The 26,178-nt window shown below is 36.8% G+C and overlaps 1 protein-coding gene across 1 annotated transcript in view; it reads left to right on the top strand.

Annotated features, from left to right (window-relative positions):
* Nucleotides 1-26,178, top strand: part of LOC139136135 (phosphatidylserine synthase 2-like) — a 221,397-nt gene that overhangs the window by 150,027 nt on the left and 45,192 nt on the right. The window contains exon 7 of the mRNA XM_070707625.1: nucleotides 17,159-17,277. Coding sequence (XP_070563726.1) covers nucleotides 17,159-17,277 — 119 coding nt within the window. The remainder of the gene's footprint in view (nucleotides 1-17,158; nucleotides 17,278-26,178) is intronic.

Genomic DNA, 26,178 nt, shown 5'->3' with positions numbered 1-26,178 from the left:
GGTAAACACCAGAGTATATAACAAACTCACAGCAAAGTAGTTGGGTAATTACCTAATTTGGTGTACAGAATATACTCACCTCAGCTGTTAATATTTTTACATCCTTGTGTGTTCCATGTCTTTCTTTACACATATCAAAGGCTGTCAGTTCAACTCAGACTTTGTTTCTGCTTTCATTTATATATTCCAACTCCTTCCAACAAGTACATTCAGTGTTTGCTAAAACGCTGCATTTACCAACTGGTTCAAATAACTTTCATGTTTGTCAGCATAATTCATTTTTAGCTCACATTTGGTTCACCAATGTGAGGTTATGAGCTGAATCAGTTCATTTGCATCTGATTTGTATGTCTGTATATTTGTGGGTATGTGGGGATTTATGTCCGTCACACACAAAGGCTCCCATACCGCCAAAGCTACCATCTCAGTATTTGGTGTACAGGTAGATGCAGGGGTTGAGATGTGAATTTGTTCAAATGAACACATCAGTGTCAAAAATGTGCAAATGAGGTAAGAAAAAGTGAAATCCTGCAAATGTACAGGAGGCATGCCATTGAGAAACAGGCAAACTCCACTGATCTTGACTCATTTCCTGTCATTGTTTATGAACTGTTACATATTAACTGACTAGCTGCAACCATAGACAGTAGATGGGAAAGACCGTTTATACTAAACTAAGAGGGGCTTGTTTCTGATATGCATGTTGCTAAAGTTGACCTCCAGTACCTAAAGTTAGACCTTAATTACTTTTGTCATTCTTGTTTTTCTGGTTTAAATATTTCTTGTCGTTTTTCTGGTTGTACTGTGCAGAAATCATTGTCATAACATCAACGTAGAATTTTCCTGCACTGAACAGATAGAAACAACATTTCCCTTACGAAAAAATATGGCTTCTGGCACATAGTTGTGCATGCTAACCCACAATAATTGTGGATACCAAGCTGCAACTGTTTGTGGCTTATAAGCAGGTTATTCATATTTTATCATGCAAAGATCTGTTCTGGCACAGTTTTGCGGTATACAGGCCGCTGTGATTGCAGGCGATATGCCGCAAAAAAATGGGGCTGGGCTTTTAGCGGCATAGAGGCCGCTGTGATTGCAGACAATATGCCACAAAAAATGGTGGGGTAAAAGGTTTCATGGTAAAATGCTGGTATGCATGCTTCCTGTGCTACCCCCCCTCCCCAACCATACCTGCATTTGTACCTACCTGTTTTATACTAGCCAGGTATACTGGTCCCATACACTTCACATCTTCATTTGTTTTAAGGGACAGTAGCTGTAACTTATGATGTTGTTCTTTTAACTTTTGTGTATTGAGGTAACTTTTCACTTTACTCACTTGGCAAAATGGGCAAAAATCAAGACACATAACAGTATAAAAATACTGCATAAAAATTAAGTTACAGCTACTGCCTTTTAAACCGCCTACTCACAGATGCAAACAAAAAAAAAACACTTACCATATATCTTCACGATAATACCCCATTGTTTATTTTGATATGTAAAACAATGATGTTGGTACACAATGCTGGACCACTAAGAAATTAAAATAAAATCAAAATTCAATAATCTAATGAGGTTCATGTGAAAAACATAACAGAACACGTCTAAAAGTCTGCATTTGATTTTTCACATTATACAAAGTTGTTTTCGATGCCATCCTAATGTTTACGATCTTGTTCTGAAACTTCACATTGAATGTTCCTGTTGATCCATTGGACTGTTCAGCTTCATGGCCTTTGCCCATACACTGAGAATAAAAATGATAAATAACAGACAAGGATATTATACATGAGCGAGCGACCATTCTGTTTCATAAGTATAGGATAAAGCCCGAGTAGGAGGGCTCTTCTGGTATATAAAGTCCAACCCATCGATAAAATGTCAAGGCCGCAGGCCGAGACATTTTATCGTAGGGTTGGACTTTATATACCAGAAGAGCCCGAGTAGGAGGGTGTTATCCGACTTAAAAACTATCCCCCCTAACTGATATATTTTCGTTTTCAATGTGTTTACGTCAACCGTCCCCTTTGTCAATGTAACATGTTTAGGATATGAATTAAAACTTTTATTTGTGAAATAGCCTTCCAATGTAATGGAACATTCTATAAATGCCCTAGGGCACATTATATAAATGCCCTAGGGCACAGCAGAATTTGTATTGCAGCTGGTTTCCGCTGTGTTACCAAATTTGAATATTAAAACGTACCAGATGTCTACAGAATATGACATGTTCACTTTTGATTGGACAGTACTTTACTACGGCGCTGTCATTCGTTTCTGGAATTTGGTGACCAAGGCTTTACGAGTAGATAAAACACCCTGAATTGAGCACTCTGATTGGTCAATCAACAGTAGATAGTTTTTAACTTCCTATACATGTATTTCTATTGCATACCACAGCGGTCATCGCATTGCTGTCTATCGAACCACAAAACGACTGTGATTTGAATTCAGTAAATTTTGATTGGATTCAAACTCACAACGTACGGCATACAGTCACCTTAGTAGAGAAGAAATCACAGTCAAGGAAAAATCTGTCGACCAGACCACAGCCCCTCGACCACTCCACCCTAGTTATAATGTAGTCTCGAATTGTGTGAACCCTACACACTTCCGTAATATTCAGGCAGAGGTTATAATCGGTAGTTCCTGGTGTAAAAGATAGTTTATATATGTTTCTCTGATAAGCCAACGACTAAGCAAGTGTTTAACCATCCCGCCCAGTGTTTGCCAACAACCAACGTCACTACGACGTTGCCTATTGTGCGCCCACGGCGCTGGACTTTCCTCTTTAAAACCTGTCATGGATCGATGGATTGCTCTCAAATGATCTGAAACACAGTTATTGCCCATAGCAACAAATCTATAGCAAGATTTATGTAAAGTTCATGAACTTACACAAGGTATTAGATAAAAAGATGACCATGACTTTGCTGCCCTACTTAATCATCTTGCCCCCTTTAATTGACTTATATAAATTTCGAACACCATGGTATGGACCGATTCCTGTGATGGCCTTTTAACAAACTTTTAGCAGTAATTCAGTTTATTCCTATCTTAGCTTCGATTTCTACTTTCAACATTTATTTCACTCAGATTTCCTTAGCTTAGTGTATAATTTTGTAATCTTAATTACTGTCAACTTAGCTTTACTACACTTATTCTAATCTCATTATTCTTACACTACTGTTATACCTTATAACCACAAAATTTTCCAAGAGATGCATACATGATTGTCACTCAACAAACCATTTACGAATATGTCTTCTGCTTTTTTCTCCATATACATACCTTTTCTCACAAAAATGGGTTTAAGATTGCAATGTGAAAAATAGTCTTTCAGCTCTATGTTGCACATTGACTTCATGGTCTGTCTAATTCACAGTGAGTGGGGTTGTTGATAAATGCCGATAATACTAGGCCGTCATTATGTCCAAGCGCCATTGGCGGTATTTTTTAAAAATAATACTGTTATCCATTTTAGTTTATTTTAATTCATAATGACAGAAGGTCAATATGTTATTGTGATGGGTTGAGTTGCGTCAGACAGTGAAAATTTTCCAACTGAATAGACTCTGTTCATATTTGTTACAAATCTTCAGACTATGTTGAAGGTTTCGATTTGTTAAAATGGAGCCAAACAGAGAAGCGGTTAGATAGTGTTGGGAAATTGCTAACCCCCTTTTTTAAAGGTGGAGCCTCCCTTTAAAAGGACACGAAACTATGGCGGCATTCATTGTGTAAGTGGACTCCAAACAGGCAACAAGCGGGTACATGCTCCAGAAAATGCCACCTTTTAGTTTTCCCTGACTGCAAAAATGCAGACAGACTGCCAAGCGGTCAGCGCGAAGCTGCTGCCAATCGAACTCTGTTGTTATATTCAAAGTCTAATGTGACTAGAAGACAATTTTGTAGGAAATTTGAGCGTTGGTGGTGGGGAATCAATGACCGTTGGCGATTTGAACCGACCATCAATCAAACGCTTGTATAAACTTTGTTTGCAGGATTAGCAAAAGGTGACAAAAAGTTGAGATCAGTTTGTGTAATTAATGGTATAGAAATCAAACATCGTACCTGCCAAGTGTTTGACTGGGAGGAGAACTCCACTAATGCGAGAACCTGGGATTGAAAAGTGCGGCTTTAACTAATTGATTTTTAGGGGTCTTTCATATATGTATTTTTAGAAGGTACCAGGGGTATACCAATCCTGCATTTTGGACTGTTTTATGTGTTGTGGAACAGAGATGTGGTTTTGATAAATGTTAGAAACATGCAGGATGGCTGATTCGAAGTATCAGAGATTTCCATGCTCTTCTTGGCAAAAAAGTGATAAAAATAACATATTTCATATTTTAGATTCTCACATTTGAGACGACCCTAGGTATTTGTCATATGACTTAGTCACATGACTAACTACTTGACCTATTTATACGCGCATTGATTTCAAGACCAGATGTTCTATGTTCATGATATAGTGGCAGAGATTTGTAGTGTTGTTCAAACTTGGTCTGTTAGCATGGAAATAAGTCAAATTCATGAAAGAAAGGTATATAGACCTCTGGCCAAAAGACCAAAAAAAGATGTCAGGTGTGTCGAAAATAGTAAGCGCATCCTGCCTGACATGTGGCACCGGCCATATATCAATCTGTAAGTCAGATAGGTAGTGGTCACAAACTAAGGCCCAATATCACCGTTGCCATCAGCGATCATTTGTCGAAGAGAGATATTGTATTTATCTACCAGCTTGCGATACCTGCCAAAAAAGTGTTTTAATGTAGAGACAAGTCTTGCTCTGGTGTAACCTTAATTTAACAGTTTGTAAGAGAGATGGCAATGTCTCTCTACAAAATCACCATATGAACTGCATGCTCTTGCATATCGAATAAGCTGGGACATGTATACCCCATAAGCTGGTGAGAGTGCAGTATGACTGATGAGGTGTGGAAAATTGATTATACTAAAGTTGAAATCATCTCTCATGTCATATAGCCTAGTAGAAAGGTGACCATTGGAGTCAAATTCAGGTAACATGTCCAAATATGGAGCAGAAGAGACCGTTTGTGTAGTTTCTTTAACCCTTTTCCTGCCAAGTCTGTGAAAATCAGGTTACTTTTCCGTACCCCGTTTCCTGCCAAGTTGATGGCACTACGTGTAGCAAACCCTTGTGCACGCTATGGGTCATTTGAGGACAGTTTTCGGACGAGGAACGGCTTTTGCTCTCGAAATGGAGTCGCACGGAGTCAAATGACAGGGAAAGGTGCAGAAAGCTACCTGGCCATTCCCCTACCCCTGTGGGGGACTGGTTTGTTTTTGTGGATTATTAGCGGACTTGGCAGAAATGCACGGTGAAGTATTCTGGCAGAGTTGGACGTACTCAGCTTTGAGGCACTATATAGATTGCGGCTGAAATCGACCAACTTGGCAACGCTAATCTATAAGGCTGTACTAAGACCGCCTCAGCTGGCATTGCAATTTTTAGCTCCCATATATGCATATGTATATCTGCAAATAGGAGGTATTCTTATAAGGTGGCAAAATGGCGTCTGTGTGTATGTATGTATGTATGTATGTATGTATGTATGTCTGTTAGTTCGTCCAGATCAAAAACTCTAAAACTGCAACGGCTGCCATCGTAGCATTTGGTGTACAGGTGCACCTAGCGGTGGAGATGTGAATTTGTTCAAATGAACATGTCAGTGCCAAAAATATACAAATGAGGGGGAAAAAAGAAAAATCCTGCAAATGGCTAAAACTCAGTAAGCATTGGTCAGATTGAGTTGAAACTTAGTATGCAGATTCGTTTAGGTATCCTAAATTAGGCATGCACAAATTAGGGTGAAATTTGCATGTTTGTATTTTAGGGTAAAAATCATGTTCTCTGAAATCGATCGTCGGATCGCTCTGACAGTTGATATTCAGGTTTCTCAGGATGAGCTCAGTCAAGTTTGTACAAACTGTGTTGATATTATCATATTTGTAATTTAGGGCAATTTTCCCAATTTTTGGTCAAAATTTTTTTTATCCAAAAAGTACTAATCTGATAGCTTTGATATTTGGTATTCAGGTATCTAAGATTTATCTCGATATAATGTATTGAAGTTAGGTTGAAACTGGCAATTTTTAGCTCCCATATAATATGCATATGTATATATGCAAATGGGAGGTATTCGTATAAGGTGGAAAAATGTCGTCTGTATGTATGTATGTATGTATGTCCGTCCACATCAAAAACTCCTAAACCGTAGCACTTACTGTCTTAGTATTTGGTGTACAGGTGCACCTAGGGGTGGAGATGTGAATTTGTTCAAATGAACATGTCAGTGCCAAAAATATGCAAATGAAGGGAAAAAAGGAAAAATCCTGCAAATGGCTAAAACTCAGTAAGCAGTGGTCAGATTTGGTTGAAACTTGGTATGCAGATTTTTTTAGGTATTCTAAAGTATGTGTGCAAAAATGGGAAAAAAATTGGGATGAAATTTGCATGTTTGTATTTTTAGGGTATTTTTTCCGTTTTTAGTCAAAAAATCTTGTTCTCTGAAATTGCTCATCTGATTGCTATGAAACTTTATATTCATGTTCCTCAGAATGACCTCAGTCATGCTTGTGCAAATTGTATTGATATTGTCATATTTGTAATTTTGGGGCAATTTTCATAATTTTTGATAAAAAATTTTTTTATCAAAAACTACTGATTTGATAGCTTTGATATTTGGTATACAGGTATCTAAGATTAATCCCAATATAATGTATTGAAGGTATGTTGAAACTGGCAATTTTTTATTTTTGGGCAATTTTGCCTTTTTGGTCAAAAAATTTTTCTCCTAAAACTTGTGATCTGGTAGCTTTGATATCTAGTGTACATCTTCCTAGGGTTTATGTTAATTTGATATATTTAAAATTAGGATGAAATCTGCAATTTTGTATTTTGGGGGCAATTTTTCTCATTTTTGGTCAAAAATTTGTTTCTCAAAATTTACCAGTCTGATTGCTTTGATATTTAGTAAACAGGTTCTTAGGGTTTTTGTTAATAAGATATATTGAAATTAAGTTGAAATCCATAATTTTGAATTTTTGGGGCAACTTTGCGAAACTTTCAGTTTTACTGGGATATCTTTCATTTTGTATTTTTAAGATTTTTTTTGGTAATTTTATACCTACTGGAACTAAGAGTATATAATGTGGTGATTTAGTAAGCATTTGATATGGTAAACTGTATTTGGTGTTGAAATGCAGTAAAAAAATCCTGGCAGATTTTGAAAAAATTCCAAACAAATAAATAAAAAATTCAGCCAGAGAAGGTTTTACAAAACGAAAAGATGGGAGAGTGGGGAAAAAAGAATGTACAATGGATCGGATAAAAAAGATACTGTAATGTACCTCATCGATCTTCCAGACACCGTCCCTTATCAAATAGTCCACCCCGATGTATTTTTGTGCGCAATTAACCATGCAGTGTATTTTAGTTTAAGATGTCAAGTTAGGTAAGGATTTGAAAGGGATGGTCAAGTTCACCACAGTTTAATTTTATCTCTTGTTTCATCATCCTTGTGTAATTGGTTAAGTTTGTAAGTTGTTCCAGATGTTGATGCACCAGCTGTTCTGGAAGAAAACAATGTTTACTTTTCCCTGTAGGGTTTCTGAGTTGATGATTGTATGTTGAAATTTCTCCATGTATCTGGTGTATAGGCAAAGTGTAAACATTGGTTGCATGTTATGTATTTCAGTCTTTGTCAAATATTGTAAATGAAAAATCAAAAACAGTTTACTGTGTACTTGTAAAAGATAACATATTTGTCAATACATAAACTGCCTTGCAGATTGATTGTCTTAAAGATTATCACAGGAGTAGAAAAGGAAAAGAAACTAATCAACTAATCAAATTGCTGTAACATATTCACTCTCAGTGCCTGTATAGGTCTATACTTAACTATTTTATCATAACATTCAGCTGTACGTTATCTCCATGAGCCAAGGCACACTTGGGGTCAATGTCATCACTCTGTGCCAGTCTGTGTATGTAAGTCTGTCTGTATATGTATGTCCATGTTTCATACAATTGTTGACTTGTTTTGATAACTATATGGGAGCGAACAGTGATGTTGTCACTATTTTTTTATTTTTTTTATTTTGGGGGCAATTTCTGCTAAAACTACTGATCTGGTAGCTTTGATATTTAGTGTACAGGTTCCTAGGGTTTATGTTAATTAGATATATTGAAATTAGGATGAAATCTGCTATTTTGTATTTTGGGGGCAATTTTTGTCATTTTTGGTCAAAAAATTTGTTTCTCAAAATTTACCAGTCTGATTGCTTTGATATCTAGTAAACAGGTTCCTAGGGTTTATGATAATATGATGTATTGAAATTAGGTTGAAATCTGGAATTGTGAATTTTTGGGGCAACTTTGCGAAACTGTCAATTTTACAGGGATATCTTTCATTTTGTATTTTTAAGACTGTTTTTGATAATTTTATACCTACTGGAACTAAGAGTATATAATGTGGTGATTTAGAAAGCATTTGATATGGTAAACTGTATTTGGTGTTGAAATGCGGTAAAAAAATCATTAGAAAACATAGCTGAGGTGACTTTAGTAGGTTTGGTTTCCAACAAATATATTCCAAAATTTGTTCAATGTTTAAGAGTATCAAGGTTGTAAATAGTTGACACACTTCCTGTCATCTGATCATTGTATATCTCATGCAAAGATTGTTAATACGAAGGGATGGACCATTTGATATCCTGGGGGAGGGGGGTTCCTGGCAGATTTTGAAAAAAAAATCCAACAATTGTCAATAAAAAATATCAGCCAGAGAAGGTTTGACAAAAAGAAAAGGTGGGAAAGTGTGGAAAAAGAATGTACAATGGATCGGATAAAAAGATAATGTACCTCATAAATCTTCCAGACACCCCCCCTTTTATCAAATGGTCCACCCCTGATGTATTTTTGCAGGCAATCAACCATGCAGTGTATATTAGTCAAGTTAGGTAAGGATTTGAAAGGAATAGTCAAGTTCACCACAGTTAAATTTCTTAACTTTATCTCTTGTATCATCATCCTTGTGTAATTGGCTAAGTTTGTAAGTTGTTCCAGATGTGGATGTACCAGTTGTTCTGGAAGAAAACAATGTTTACTTTTCCCTGTAGGGTTTCTGAGTTAATGATTGTTTGTTGAAATCTCTCCATGTACCTGGTGTATGGGCAAAATGTAAACATTGGTTGCATGTTATGTTTTTCAGTCTATGTCAAATATTGTAAATGAAAAATCAAGAACAGTTTGCTGTGTGCTTGTAAAAGATAATATATTTGTCAATACATAAACTGCCTTGCAGATTGATTGTCTTAAAATTATCACAGAAGTAGAAAAGGAAAAGAAACTAATCAAATTGCTGTAACATATTCACCCTTTGTGCCTGTTTGCCTATATTTAACTGTTTTATCATAACATTCAGCTGTTCGTTATCTCCATGGGCCAAGGCACACTCAAGGGCCAATGTCATCACTCTGTGCCAGTCTGTGTATGTCAGTCTGTCTGTATGTATGTCCATGTTTCATACAATTGTTGGCTTGTTTTGATAACTATATGGGAGCAAACAATGACATTGCCACTATTTTTTGCCAATGGTGCAAGATGAAAATCACGGACTTAGTCCTGATTGACGGAAAGTGCGGACGGATTTTGATGGGCTCGACTTGATTTGTTCCTCTGATGGAAGTGATTTGAATGGACTTGAGCAACACTTGTGAAGGGTAACTGCTGCTTTTAACCGACTTGTTACCTTCTCGAAAAGATTACCACTCAGATGTCATACGTTGTCGGCTGCATTTCACTCTTGATGTTCAAGCCGTGCAATGGAACACACTGCCTTGGCCTTGCCATTCACAAACAAGGCATTAAATATTTATAACAATTGTTCACTGACTTGGCGGCTGTGGTTTGGTGCGTGATTCATTGTTTACCGACTTGTTACACCTATGGTGTCCCAATGAAGTTTGGCTGACGGCCGTGTCTAACTGTAGTTGGCAGACCTGTGTTCGGTTGATACGTAGTACGACCGACTCAGGTAGAGGTACCAGTCAGTACATTCTGGGGTTTACCCACTCGGGTGTCAATGACGGGTCTTCCTCACCACTGATGGCGTAGACATGCTGGCCATGTTATTTGATCAAGCCATGTTTGCCCAACAGACGAGGCCAAGACAGCCCTTGGCAATTTTGGCACCTTCGATGTTTGACCGCCTTAGTTGGGTAAGCCGCCCGGAAGGCAACAGTTATGACCCAAACAAGCCCATGAAGCACTGTTTGTATACTGTACAAGAACGAGACATCCAGTCCATTACTGCTTAATGGGCGATCTTTCAAGTTGGCTTGTCAGCAACTTGGATGGCAATACGCCCTGCTCGGGTGTACTTAGAAGGGACAGAGGTTAAAGATACAGGTTTCCCACCCATACTAAACACGGACTTTGGCCAATGTGCTTGGGTGGCAGGTGCATACTGCTACGTACCCAGCTGGACAGAATGTCAGTTGAGATGCTAATGACATTAACTTTGTTATGCTAACTGCTCGGGGGATTGGCATTGCAAATCTCGTCAATGTTTGTTAATTTGTTAACCAAAGATTAAAATAATAAGAAATTGTAAGTTGAGTGAGAAAGAAGTGTAAATGTATGCAAACTTATGTAAATTACCCAATTTCTTGGCTTCTTTTTTCTCCCATTTCAACATTTAAAAAAATCAAACTTCACTCTGACTGCGTCAAATTTGTGAAACGCTCAAATCATATTATCTAAACTATGTAACAAAAGAACAGTTTTGTTTGGCTATTAAGCCCTTACATTTTGAATATGAGTCATTTGGGGGTCGCCAGAGGGCATTCAGGTAGAGATATATCGTACACTTTGTGTCTCGAGTATTGCCCTATTTTCTGCGTTTATACAGAACTTTTTCCACAACAGACTTTACGACCAGTTACTTAAAGTAGTCTGCCATCACTGTGCATATATAGAAGTGTGGAGAGCGAGAATTGGTTCCTTCAAGCAGCCACCGAGTGGGACAGCTGTCTGTCATCATTGCGCCAACAGCAATGATATGTGCTTGGCTGTTCGACTTATTCTTCTATCCATGTTACTGTTATCCGGTGACATCTGAGTAATCCGAGACCATCCGACAACCAGTTATACCAATTCTTCTCACGGCCCGACACATCATCAGCAGTGAGGAAGATGGAAATAGCCATTCAGGAAATTAAATCGTGGACGACTCAAAACAAACTTCAACTAAATGATGGTAAAACTGATGTCCTATTAATTCGATCCCAATTTGCTCGAACACTTCATCCTATCAACTCTATCAACATTGGATCATCTGTCATTCAGCTTGTAAGTTCAGCCCGTAATATCAGAGTGACTTTTGATGATCGACTCACCTTCAGGAAGCATATTGCCACCACATGCAAAGCCATCTACTATCATCTCAGGAAAATTGGTCACATCCGTCAATATCTCACAAAAGAAACCTGTCAGATAGTTATGCATGCCTTCATCTCATCCAAATTAGACGACTGTAACGCTCTCCTGTTTGGACTACCTTCAAAGGACATCAAGCCACTCCAACTTGCCCAAAACACTGCAGCTAGGATTGTGTCAAGGATAAGGAAATCTGACCACGTCACCTCTACACTTAAGGAACTTCATTGGTTACCAGTACAATACAGGATCCATTGCAAAATTTTTCTGATTACATACAAGGCATTAAATGGAACTGCTCCTGTGTATTTATCAGATCTGCTTCACATCAAACCTTCACCTCGCTTACTTCGATCAAATGAGAAAAGTCTTCTTCATGTGCCACGGTGTAACCTGCAAACGTATGGGAAATGCTCCTTCTCAAGATGTGCTCCCGATTTGTTGAACAGTCTTCCGTCGGAACTTCGCCAGTCGCCTTCATTGATCACCTTAAAAAGGCCTTGAAATCACATCTCTTTGAGAGAGCTTTTTGATTTTTGTGTTCTTGTTCAGCGCCTTAGAACATTACCTCGTAATGGATTTTGGCGCTATATAAATGCTTTTGATTGATTGATTGATTGATGACAGTAGATATACAGCTTTGGTCAAATTGAAATTAATGCATCAGAAAATTAGATACATATGCCACCTTCAAGAGAGATCTTGTTTTATAAACCATATTTAACCTGTATTGACAAAGATATTTTCGAAATTACACAATTTAGAACTTCTGCTTATAATTTGAAAATTGAATCCAGGCACAAGAATAATATTCCAAGGGCTTTAAGAATATGTGAAATGCGTGAAGGTGACCACATTGAACACGAGTTGCACTTTGTACTTGTCTGTCCACTGTATAATGAGCTGACACAGAAATACATTCCATAATATTACTTTAATCCACCTCTTGTACATAAGTTCAAGATATTCAATAATTGTCATCTCATGATGCAAATACACTAAGGAAACTTAGTAGGTTTATTTGTTATGCCACAAAACTCTATCCTCTGTACATTTCTATAGCGACCAGTCTATCATTTATATATATTGGTTTGTACATTTTGGCCGAAGGCCATGAGTACTGACATTATCTTATCTATCTATATCAGTCATTTCAATTTTGCTTATCATGATTGTTATCAGGTTTTCAACATGTTCTCCAGTGTAAATGAACTATGAAATTTCATAAAGTAGTATCAAGTTTTTGATTTACTTGATTTTCATCATTAACACCAAACTTGAGGTTTCCTTCGTGAAGCATGTACCCTTTTCATCCTTCAAGTAAACAACTGCTACCACACAAAACTGAAGATTCTCTGCTTTTTAGCTCCACTGTCAGCGACGCTGAGCTTATCAAATAGGTTAATTTTCCGTCGTCGTCTGTCAACAATTGCCTTCTCCTCTGAAACCGCAAGTCCAATTGCTTTGAAATTTTATATGCAGTTCACTTTGGGTGACCTCACTTAAGTTTGTTCAAATCGTGGTGAAATTTGCATATTTGTATTTTTGGGGTATTTTTTGGTGGTTTTGGTAAAAAAATCGTCTTCTCTGAAACTGCTTGTCCGATTGCTTTGAAAATTGATATGCAGTTTACTTAGGGTGACTTCAGTCAGATTTCTTCAAATCGTGGTGAAATCTGCATATTTGTTTTTTTGAGGCAATTTTTGTCATTTTTGGTAAAAATATCTTTAAAAATCTTCTTCTTCAAAACTACCAGTCAGATAGTTTTGATATTTGGTACATATGTCTCTAGGGATGATCTATTTCAAATTTGTTCAAATTATGCAGAAATATGCAAATTTGCATTTTTAAGGCAACTTTTGCCATTTTTAGTCAAAAAATATATTTCTCAAAAAGTACTGGTCTGATAGTTTTGAAATTTGGTATACAGATTTCTATAGATGCACTAAGTAATATATATTCAATTTCTGATGAAATCTGTAATTTTGTATTTTTGGGGCAATTTTTGCCATTTTTGGTCAAAAAATGTGTATTTCCAAAACTACTTATCTGATAGCTTTGAAATTTGGTATAGAGGTTCCTACACATGAACTAAATGATATTTATTGAAATTATGATGAAATCTGCAATTTTGTATTTTTGGGGCAATTTTTGCCATTTTTGGTCAAAAAATGTGTATTTCCAAAACTACTCATCTGATAGCTTTGCAATTTAGTATACAGGTTCCTACAGATCACCTCAATAATATTCATTGAAATTATGATGAAATCTGCAATTTTGAATTTTTGGGGCAATTTTTGCCATTTGTGGTCAAAAAATGTGTTTCTCAAAATGTACTGGTCTGATAGCTTTGAAATTTGGTGTACAGGTTCCCACAGATGAAGTAAATGATATTTTTTGAAATTATGATGAAATCTGCAATTTTGTATTTTTGGGGTCATTTTTGCCATTTTTGGTCAAAAAATGTGTATTTCCAAAACTACTCATCTTATGCCTTTGATATTTGGTACACAGGTTCCTACAGATCACCTTAATGATATTTATTGAAATTATGATGAAATCTGCAATTTTGTAATTTTTGGGCAATTTTTGCCATTTGTGGTCAAAAAATGTGTTTCTCAAAAAGTACTGGTCTGCGCAAGTAGGTTAAGGCATGGGCGTCAAACGTTATCATGAATATGCATTAGGGTCATGAATATTAATAAAACAACACTGCCCACACATGAAATCTCTAAAATCATATCACAAACAAAGTTCCTAACTGGAACATCATCGAGCCAACGAAGTGACAAAGGACACACTAGTGTTCACAACAAAAGATAGCCCATAAGCACTGTGTGGAACTTCGAACACATAGAATAGGCCGATCATCGCGTACAAACGAAATCCATACATCAGCCATCCTGAGGCCAAAGTCCACGATCTGCCAAAGTCCACGGCATGAGGAACGAGGTGACAAGGGTAAATGAACAGAGTCGGACACAAAACGATCCAAATATGAGTATTCTTGCTTCCCTGCAAGAAGAATGCAGAGATCAACAACATAGATACAATATAAAATTAAGGAAGAGATGTGCTTTCATGGAGATACATTTGGTATCTCCATGTTTATATAAGCCACTGAGGAACGAACTGGTAGGAAACGTGGGGGTCAAAAGGTCACGGTGGTCTGAGACATACTTCCACGTCTCACCATGGCTATAACAACCAATTTGTTAATTTTCTCACCAACAACCTTACCCGATACAGACAGAAAACACATTGAAGCACAAACAAGACGAGAGGGATGATGTGTGCAGCCACTTTCCAACTTAAAATTACAAATTGTTTCGGTAACAGGCGACGGGGTCATGACCTTTTGGATTGCTTGCGAGATGGCCCGATCGCGCACAAAGCGACCAGATTTCTTTCGAAAATTCCAACTTGTAGATCGCATTTTTTTCCTGAACTTTTGCTATCCCCAAACTAAGGCTTAAAATATCTTTACAACAATACCTTAAACATGTATGATTTGGTAGCGTGTCTTTAAAAAATCACCGAAACTCAACCAAGAATTGACTTTTCCTACAAATCGTACGTATTTGGCGAAAATTTGAGGCGATTAACTCAAGAATTTCTCTTTGTAAAGGATGTTGATCGATTGTACTAAACCCATTCTATTATCATATGCCGGAAAAACATAGTTTAAATGTGGTTTACAAGTTGGAATATGCCGATAAGTAATATACGCGATTTTGGCGCGAAAATGTCAATATAAAAATCACGTGACACCTTTTATGCAAATTTAAGTGACATAAACTGAAAGAGCTATCAAAACTACGTATGCGTACCAAATTTCATCAAAATATGACTAGTAGTTTTTGAAAAATGAAATTCAGCTCGAAATTCGGTCTGGACCCCTGCTGGACCCCTGCCTTAACACTTTCACTGCGTAATTAATTTTTATACGTGCATTCCTGTGCGTAGTTTTCTATGGATATATGGCCCTATAAATGTTGATTTACATGCATTAGCTGTATCTTTGTAACTATACTAGGATTCGGGACAATTTTTTCAGTGAGTATTGTAACATGACAGAGCATTATAAAAATTAACAAAAAGTCACGTGACTCATCTGGAAGGTCACGTGATAATGGCGGCCATATTGGATTTTACAAAAAAAATTCAAAAAATGTTGCATTTTTTGTTATTTCAATATATAAATGTATATTTTTTCAGCGTAACACTTATAAAATTACTACTTACATTATATTAACTCAAATTAAGCAGGGGGAATACATACTCTAAAACATATTCAACATAAATGAAGTAAATATGCATATTTATTACAAGTTCATCTTCGAACAACAGGTATCATCTGACATTCAAAAGAGAGATATATTATATATATGCTTATATACTTGTAGCTAGTCCGATGTGTAATTGTCACTGATAGATTGATGTCGTACAACATCCTCAGGATACCCCATCAACATTTGTGACGTCGGTCACCGACCCTTTGTAGCACTTTTCTCTCAGCATGCTCAGCTGGCCTACCTTTCTGTCTTGCTTGCACTCTCTGTCTTTGCTCAACTGGTTCGGGAACATATTCAAGTTCGGTATTAGAGTTGTAATTTGAAATTCGACTTCCGCTATCTCCGTCGACTTCAGTTTCACGATCAGTGACAATTCCACTATCAATGTCTAGAAAAACATGCTCAAGGGCTTAGTCAGTGTTAAACTGTGCCCGCGTCGCCATTTTTAAATACCCCTGACAGAAAAATAACAACTGATCACACGATCCTTACAAATTACGGCGAAGTGACCGAATATTGCGGTAATTGTTTAGAAATTTGGCGCGCATGCTCATTTAGGTTTGACCTCTACCTCGTACGCTACACTAGGCTTGAGGAAATAGTCAACAAACATGATGTAGATCAGACAAAGCCAACGTATATCGAACGCATATAAACGCGTACGTTCTTGGCGCGTTTACGCGCCTCCCGCAGTCTGGCCGTTGGCGCAGAATGCGCCCTCCCGCGGTGAAAGTGTTAACTCACTTGCGTGATAGCTTTGAAATTTGGTATACAGGTTTCTCTAGATGAACTAAATGATATTTATTGAAATTATGATGAAATCCGGAATTTTTGATTTTTGGGCAATTTTTTCCATTTTTGGTCAAAAATGTGTTTCTCAAAAAGTACTGGTTTAACAGCTTTGAAATTTGGTATACAGGATTCTATAGATGAACTAAGTTTGATCTTTTGTGATTTTTTGGGGCAATTGTTGCCATTTTTGGTCAGAAAATTTTGTTCTCAAAAAACTACTCATCAGATAGCTTTGGTTGACATGTTCTTAGGGATGATCCGCTGTAATGTATATTCAAAGTATGATGAAATCTTCAATTGTGTATTTTTGCAGCTATTTTAGCCACTTTTTTGTGGCCACTGCATTAAGCTATCAAAGATTTCCACCTCCTTCATCACATGTGTCAAAAATAGTTATTCTCTATAAAACTCAGCGGAGCTATATCGGCCGCTAGGCCGCTTGTTTGAAAATGTAAAGTATGAGGGATTTTCATGTCATCTTTGATAAGAAATTACTGTGAAAAAGTATATTGGTTATGTGCAGCTCCACCATAAATTACAGTTTGAATACTTGATTTGAACATGTATTATTGACAGTGGCTGTGTGTTTTTATTTCAGTGGATAATGGATGCCCTTATTTGTAATAGTCTTGGCATCTATGCTGGCAAGAAGACTCTTGAGTACTTGAACATGAAGCAGTATAAATGGGTTAATTTATGGAAGATACCAACCTACAGGTCAGAAGCTTTTATATTATTACAATTAGTACAATAGTCTGAAATTTTCTTTGAACTGTTTATCATCCTGCAAAATAGAAACAAAACAAATGAAAGAAATAGTTCACCACATTTTCACAAGGTGTATGATTGAAAGTGCATCCAGACAAAGCCTGAATAACATAAGGATTTGGCCCTGAGTCTGTCTGTGTAGCCACCTTTAGTCATTTCACAGATATACCAACACATTTTTAACTTCTATTTTACTCATATCATTATCAGTGTGAGCACTTTCAAATTTGCGAAATTTAAAAATTATCCTCTCTAGAATCAATGCACCATTTCATTTGAAATTTCACTTGTATCATCCTTCATGGTGAGTACTTTCAAGTTTGCGAAAGTATGTCTATAGGTCACATGGTTTGGCAGCCATATTGGTTTTTCACAAACTTCAACAACCACAAGATGCAGTGTTTCTGCTGCCCGCTCTCCCAATCGCAAATGCGAGAAAAAAGTAGCATTTGGCGAGAAGATTTTGGCAAAAATTAGCCAAACTTATAAATCAAAAATTGCAATATGACGTCATAATGTTTTCTGTCTGTGCGCTGCCCTGCATACAACAGGGGAGTGACAGCCATGCCATTGTCAGCAGTGAAGGACATGCGCATAGTGACGGTGAAACAAAGCAAAACGGCAAACTTTCCTTTTTAGCGACAAAGTTACATAACTGAGGAAGTTATGTACTGAGGAAGTCAAATCTTGATCATGATATACAAAAAAACTACAGACTGGTATCAAACCTGCCATTTCTTTCAAAAGTTATGGAGAAGATTGTTTCTGAAAGGTTAATTCATCATCTACATATCAACGAGCTTGGCAAATCAATGCAGTCTGCATACAAAGAAGCACATAGTACTGAAACTGCCCTGGTACGAGTTTAAAATGACATACTATTACTAATGGCAATGGATCAACAAAAAATTGTCATGCTTGTCCTCCTTGATTTATGATCAGCTTTTGACACAATTGACCATGCTGTTCTGCTTACTCGTGTGTCTCAAATGGGTATCAATAGTTCTGCTCTGGCCTGGTTTGAATCCTATCTTAGCGATCATTATCAGAAAGTTTGTATAGGGAACTCTTTTTTGAAACCGCAGAAGTTGAAATTTTGTGTACCTCAAGGCTCAGTGTTGGGACCAATTCTGTTCATTATATACATGTCTCCACTTGGAAATATCATCCGGCGACACAATATACAGTGCCATCTATTTGCTGATGATACTCAGTTGTATTTAAGTTTCAAAGTAAGAGACACTCACAAGAGCATCTCTCACATGGAGGACACAATTGCTGAAATACACAGATGGATGACTTTTAATTTCCTGAAGCTAAACTCTAATAAGACTGAATTGCTGTTCTTTGGATCACGACCTAAACTTTCCCTTTTCAAATTTCCGTATATTCAAATTAATGGTTGTACTATTATGCGAACTGCAACAGCCAGAAATCTTAGACTTCAATTTGATCGTCTCATGAATATGGATCGCCACATTACAGAAACCTGTACAACAGCCTCTTTTCACATCAGAAGTATTAGTCTGATCAGAAAGTACCTTACAGAGGACACTGCTAAATATCTTGTCCACACACTGGTGACATCTCGGATCAATTATGGAAATAGTCTCCTGGGCAGGGAATTATGGAAATAGTCTCCATAGACTCCGCTGTATAAGTCAGTTCTGCATAGAATCCCATGTATAAGGCCAAGTAAAATAAAAATTTAGTTTCTCATCGTATTCATATTGCAAAAAGGATGCAGTGACACAGTTTTTAGCCTCACGGATGAAGTCCAGGGGGCTTATAGATTGGGTCATGTCCGTCCGTCCACGCAGATATCTCAGATATTTTGACAAAATGTCACGTGACCTCGGTGACCTTTGACCTCAAATATACATATTTGTCCATAACTCAGTAACCACAAGTGCTACACCCTTCATATATGGTATGATGGAACACCTTATGACGCCACATATTGTACCTCATTAATTATGTGTATATCTAATTTTGAGCGAGCCAATAGAGCTAGAAGGCTGATTCTTGGTATATAGGGATAACTTAGCAATACAATTTTTTTAACAAAATGTCACGTGACCTCGGTGACCTTTGACCTCAAATATACATATTTGTCCATAACTCAGTAACCACAAGTGATACAACCTTCATATATGGTATGATGGGACACCATATGACGCTAAATATTGTACCTCATTAATTATGTGCATATCTAATGTTGAGCGAGCCGATAGAGCTAGAGGTCTGATTTTTGGTATATAGGGATAACTTAGCAATACAATTTTTTTGACAAAATGTCACGTGACCTGGGTGACGTTTGACCTCAAATATACATATTTGTCCATAACCCAGTAACCACAAGTGCTACAACCTTCATGAATAGTATGATTCATCGCCTTCACTAATTAACTTCTCTTGCTTGACATAGAGTGTATCTAATATTTTCAGGTTTCAGTAGAATAATATTCTGAATAATTTGATTCGTTAAGATAGCTAAAGGTATTTTTTACACCTTATGACACCACATATTGTACCTCATTAATTATGTGCATATCTAATTTTGAGCGAGCCAATAGAGCTAGAGGTCTAATTTTGGTATATAGGGATGACTTAGCAATACAATTTTTTTTTACAAAATGTTACGTGACCTCAATGACCTTTGACCTGAAATATACATATTTGTCCATAACTCAGTAACCACAAGTGGTACACCCTTCATATTTGGTATGATGGAAGACCTTATGACGCCACATATTGAACCTCATTAATTATGTGCATATCTAACTGAGCAAGCGAATAGAGCTAGAGGTCTGATTTTTGGCATATAGGGATTAATTAGCGATACAATTTTTTTTCAAAATGTCACGTGACCTCAATGACGTTTGACCTTGATTATACATATATATGCATAACTCAGTAACCACAAGTTCTATACCCTCCAATTTTGATAGGATATTAGACCTTAAGATGTCACATCTTGTACCTCATTTATTATGTGCATATGTATTTCTTGGCTGGCCAATACAGCTAGAGGTCTGATCTTTTTTCCCAATTTAGAACCATAACTTAGACATGCCTCATGTATTTCCAATTGGGAACAACGACATAGACCTATGTGCCCATAGATCTCAACATATACACTCCAGTGATACTTCCTAATGACTACATTTCCCTGCCCAATCAAGACTAATACTCCTATTACACGTGGGGACTATGTCATTGTTAATGACTTGTTGTTTTGTAAAGCGCCTATGGGCAGACTTTTTGGATATATGGCACTATATAAATTTTTCAGTTATTATTACTAGTTGACTTGAGGAGACAAAAGTGACGTCATTGCTGTCAACAGCTTCCGTAAAACAAATTTGTCACCCCACATGATCACACTGTTACGTAACGACTACCATTACGAAAATACCTCTGCCGCTGGAATAGCTAAGTCAAGGTCACTAGAAAAGACTGAAGACGCAGCTGAAAAAATGCTGAAAATATCAACGGATGATAATAACCACGATGATGTTGACGGAGCAATTGGAAACACTCCGAAAAAGCCCAAGGTGACACAAATTTCAGAGGTCATGGCTGCTGGGTAGAGAGTCTTGGTTGAAATATGATGATCGGAAACACTCGATGTTTTGCAAAATCTGTCCACAAAATCACTTTTCAAAACCGCAAGGTCGTACGCTTGTCTCGAATGTCGCGATCGTTTGACGTTAATATCAGTACGAATGAGTATTGTTTCACGGTGACATTTACACCTTCACGCGATTGATCGATGATATTTCACCATGTGTTCTAAAACTTACATTTTAATCACACATTTGTTTTATTGAACATAACATATAGAGTTTCAAGTTAACAAACATATTAATACCGATAACATGCATGTATTTGTATGTACCTCACTATGTATGTTATACGGAACAAGTTACAGTCAGTCAGTCAATTTTTATCACAACTGGAAGTTGTGATATAGGGTTAGTTTCAACCGGTGTCAGACGTCGTCCATTTTCCGTAAACGACAAAAAGTCAAAAACCGCTGAACAGACTGCATTGATATTTGGTACCGATATTCAGACTGGTTCCAAGGTTCCGATTCCGAAAAATGGAGCCAAACGGAGCAGCGGTTAGATAGTTTTGGGAAATTTCTAACCCCCCCTTTTAACTAATTGATTTTAGGGGTCTTTCATATATGTAGTTTTGGAATGTACACCAATCCTGCATTGTGGACTATTTAATGAGTTGTGGAAATGAGGTTTAGATGAATGTTAGAAATATGCAAGATGGCTGATTCAAAGTATCAGAGATTTTCATGCGCTTTTAGTAATAAAATTGATAAAAAACAACATATTTAATGTTTTAGATTTCTCACATTTGTTATGACTCTTAACATTACAGACTTGATGACATAACTAGCTGCTGGACCTGTTTACTGGCGCATTGATTTAAAGACAAAGATCTTTTTATTTTGTGATAAGGACATGTTATTTCATAAAACATAGTCTATTAGCCTGGAAATGTGATTTTTGCGAATATTGTTTACCCCACTGACAACAGTGTGGTTTGAAAATGGCTGGAATTCGCTACTTCGGGACTTTGTTTTGTGTGTGCATTTGGATAAAAAACGTGTATGGTGTGATCAATCCGTTCAGTGAGAGAACAAAGGACTCTTACAACAGCACACAAATGAACTGCAGACCAACTTTGATAAGCCCCTATCACTTTCCCTCCAATCTTCCAATATCCCTTGGAAAACTCCGAGGTACTTTGGTCAGAGAGCATACACTGTGCCTGCTGTGCTATCTCCATTCGATCTCCCTATGCAAGCTTCTGCATGGATCAAACCATTTTGCGCCAGTTTACAGCTACCTGGCTGTTTGATATCGGTGTATTCAACAAGCTCATGGCACACTTGTTATATATTACAAAACAATAGGACACTGGAGGTCCCGAGACAGTATGTATGTGTGTATGTATGTATGTACGTACGTACAGTATGTCCGTCAACATCAAAAACACGCAAACCGCTGCACGTTTCAGCTTGTTATTTGGTGTGGGGATGCATCCTGGGCTATAGATGGGATTTTGCTCAAATGAAGTTTGTATTGCCAAAATTATGCAAATGAGCTTACAAAATGTGAAAATGGTCAAGAATTAATAACTATAGAACCGCTGTTTTGATTGCTTTGAAAATTTGTGTGCCAAGTACCCTAGGTGAACCTTATACAGTTTTATGAATATTGTGAAGATATCTTTAATTTTGTATTTTTGCTGAATTTTTTTGGTGATTTTTCTCATTTTCAGTAAAAATTCTTCTCTGAAACTGCCAGCCCAATCGCTTTCAAATTTGGGTTGGATCTTTGCGCAGGTGTTACTCTTCTAATTTGTTGAAATTATGACAAAATTAGGAAAATTACTATTTTGGAGCAATTTTGTCATTTTTGGTCAAAAAATCTTAAACAGTATTTTCTTTTTAAAACCCCTGGACAGGCAGCTTTTATATTTGGTACACAGATGTACAGAGATGACAATAGTTAGATATATGGAAATTGTCCTGAAATATACAAATTTGTATTTTTAAGACAATATTGTCTTTTTTGGTCAAGAAAACTTGTTCTCAAAATTACTTGTTTGATAGCTTTGTAATTTGGTGTAAAGTCCCGAGGGACGTTATTAGATAAATTTTTTGCTCAAAGTGATGGGAACCCCCCATATTTGTATAGTTTAGGTAATTTTCTCACAGTTTGTGACCTTAAATGACCTACACCAACCCAGGATATATTATGAGACAGTTTTCAAGGCTGTGAACATAATTTTGTCATATTTGGTATCAATTTGTAGGAAAATTTGATTGCGAAAACAAAGCTGAGGTAAATTTTTTCATTGCGGACCAATTTTTGCATCTTTTCTATGTAAGACATACAAGAACTGATGAGAAATTTGGATCCAGGATAATTCCAGATGTTGTAATCACTGCCCACAGTGGAAGGAATTTCACTATCTGTAACTAACTTAAGTGCTGTTTACATTAGAATGATAACGCTCATCCATTGTAATTAAAAAATCCCCAAGGTTGTAAATATATTTCCTGTCATCTGGCGTTATGTAATACCAAGGGATGGAACATTTGATATTCAGGAGGGGGTAGGGTCTAGAAGATTGATGAGTTAGCATAACATTTTTACCAGATCCCTTGTACATTTTTTTACACCCACCTTTTCTTTTTATTCAGCCTTCTCTGTCTATTTTTTGTTGTTGACATTTGCTTATGCGTTTAGGATCTGCTTGTCCCATTGCTATAGAAGTCGATATGAATGTTTCCAAAGATGACCTCCAGTACCTACCTTTCAGACTTTATTTGCTTTTGTCATTCTTGCTTTTCTGGGGCGACTCGCAGCGATTTCGAAGCTGTTATCCAATTGGGTGGCTGAATCTTACCAATATAATGAAAACAATACAAATAGACTCCCTAAGTGGCTGTGAATAGTGACAATCGACCAATCAGATATAACCTTGCAAACACGCTGCGAGTCAGCCGGCTTTTCTTGGTTTAAATATTTCTCGAATAGACCCATTCAAACTGAATGTGAGCACACTGTCCTTGACGGTATTTTTTAAAAAATACTACCTGCTTGATTTTTTAATACTGCTCAGTGTTTACATATTGAATAAAATTTGTTTACAGTTAAAATCCATTCTTGTCCCGTGTCACTTTTCCCCAGCTGTCAGCTACAAATGCCAGGTGGCTATTCTTTAACATTTGAAGTGCAGGCACAATCAACAACTTCTCCTCTATGTCAGTATGTAGAGCTAACCCATTCAAACTCCCATATGGCCAAGAGTATATGTGCCAGTGAAAACTCTTCTTATAGGTTTGAGATTGTCTGTCTTTAAGTTGGTCTGTATGTATATGATATGATTGTGTGGGTGTGTGTACTGACAAACTCCAAACCCACAGCACCTACCCATTCAGTATTTCATGTATAGGTGTACCCAGAGATAGAGTAGTTTCACAATGTGCCAGTTGTGATCAAGTGCCATTGGCGCTATTTTTAAAGATATACTCACCTGTTGAAAATAAAATATGTTGAACAGACAATTTCATTAGGGCTAAATTCCAAGGTTTTTCAACTTTTTTTTTGTGTAAAATATTCTGACTACCAAGACTCTTCTGTTGACTACCAACTTTTGAAAATGGTAGTCAGCCTGACTACCATCACTAAAAGTTAATTTCGGCCCCTGTATGTGTCACAGTACAATAAATTACCCACAATGCTGTTCGATTTGTACAAACGACGATAACTAATTAATTATATTTATTAAAAGTACGTTGAAATATTGTAGTATAAATTTCAAAGAAACCATTAAATAACCGTAAAAGTCACATTCTGGAGGTACTACAAATGTCACACTTTTGGGAAGCAGGTTATTACCAACTGAAGGGATCATTCTCTGAAAATACTTAGCATGTAAATTTCTTTGTCTTTTCTATTTGGAAAAAATCAATATCCTTTTGTTTCATAAAACAGGTGCAACTAGTCTCCCTACTTTTCATCACTTTATTCTGTATGGCTGAGGACACAATCAGTGGAAAATTTCGGCTGACTCGCAGCGTGTTTGCAAGGTTATATCTGATTGGTCGATTGTCACTATTCACAGCAACTTAGGGAGTTTATTTGTATTATTTAATTATAATGGTACGATTCTGCCAACCAATTGGATAACAGCTTCAAAATCGCTGCAAGTCGGCCCGAAAATTTACAAAAATCCTTTCTCTTCTCTCAATCAAGCACAATTTTCTTAATCCTTTAAAATGGGAATTGAGAAGAAAGGTGTTTTTAAAAGTACGTTCTCAGAATTTTTTCAAGTGGTCCAGGAATTTGTCTACACATGGGAGACATGGTAGACTTCACAGGAGAATCTACGTTGGTACAAATCATGATGTATTGTGGGAAATCTCCAGTACTGTGTGTGTATGTATGTATATATGTATGTATGTATGAATGTATGTATGTATGTATGTATGTATGTACGTACAGTATGTCCGTCAACATCAAAAACACGCAAACCACTGCACATTTCAGATTGGTATTTGGTGTGTGGATGCATCCTGGGGTATAGATGGGATTTTGTTCAAATAAAGTCAACATTGCCAAAATTATGCAAATGAGCTTACAAAATGTGAAAATGGTCAAGAATTAATATCTCGAGAACCGCTGTTTTGATTGCTTTGAAAATTTGTGTGCAAGTACCTTAGGTGAACCTTATACAGTTTTATGAATATTGTGAAGTTCTCCATAATTTTGTACTTTTGCTGAATTTTTTGGTGATTTTTCTCATTTTCAGTAAAAATTCTTCTCTGAAACCGCCAGCCCAATCGCTCTCAAATTTTGGTTGGATCTTTGTAAGGGTGTAACGCTTCTTATTTGTTGAAATTATGACAAAATTGGGAAAATTACTATTTTGGAGCAATTTTGTCATTTTTGGTCAAGAAAACTTGTTCTCAAAATTACTTGTTTGATAGCTTTGTAATTTGGTATAAAGTCCCGAGGGGATGTTGTTTGATAAATTTTCTGCTCAAAGTGTTGGGAAACCCCCAAAATTGTATATTTTAGGTAATTTTCTCAGTTTGTGACCTTAAATGACCTATACCAAACCAGGATATGTTGTGAGACAGTTTCGAAGACTGAACATAATTTTGTCATATTGGGTTTCAAATTGTAGGAAAATTTGATCCAGAAAACAAAGATGAGGTGAATTTTTTCATTGCAGACCAATTTTTGCAACTTTTCTATGTAAGACATACAAGAACTGATGAGAAATTTGGATCCAGGATAATTCCAGATGTTG

This window comes from Ptychodera flava, chromosome 1 (genome assembly GCF_041260155.1).
Source record: "Ptychodera flava strain L36383 chromosome 1, AS_Pfla_20210202, whole genome shotgun sequence".
Classification (NCBI taxonomy): Eukaryota; Metazoa; Hemichordata; class Enteropneusta; family Ptychoderidae; genus Ptychodera; species Ptychodera flava.
The sequence above is the reverse complement of the archived record's forward strand: the minus strand, read 5'-3'. Positions and strand labels throughout refer to the sequence as shown.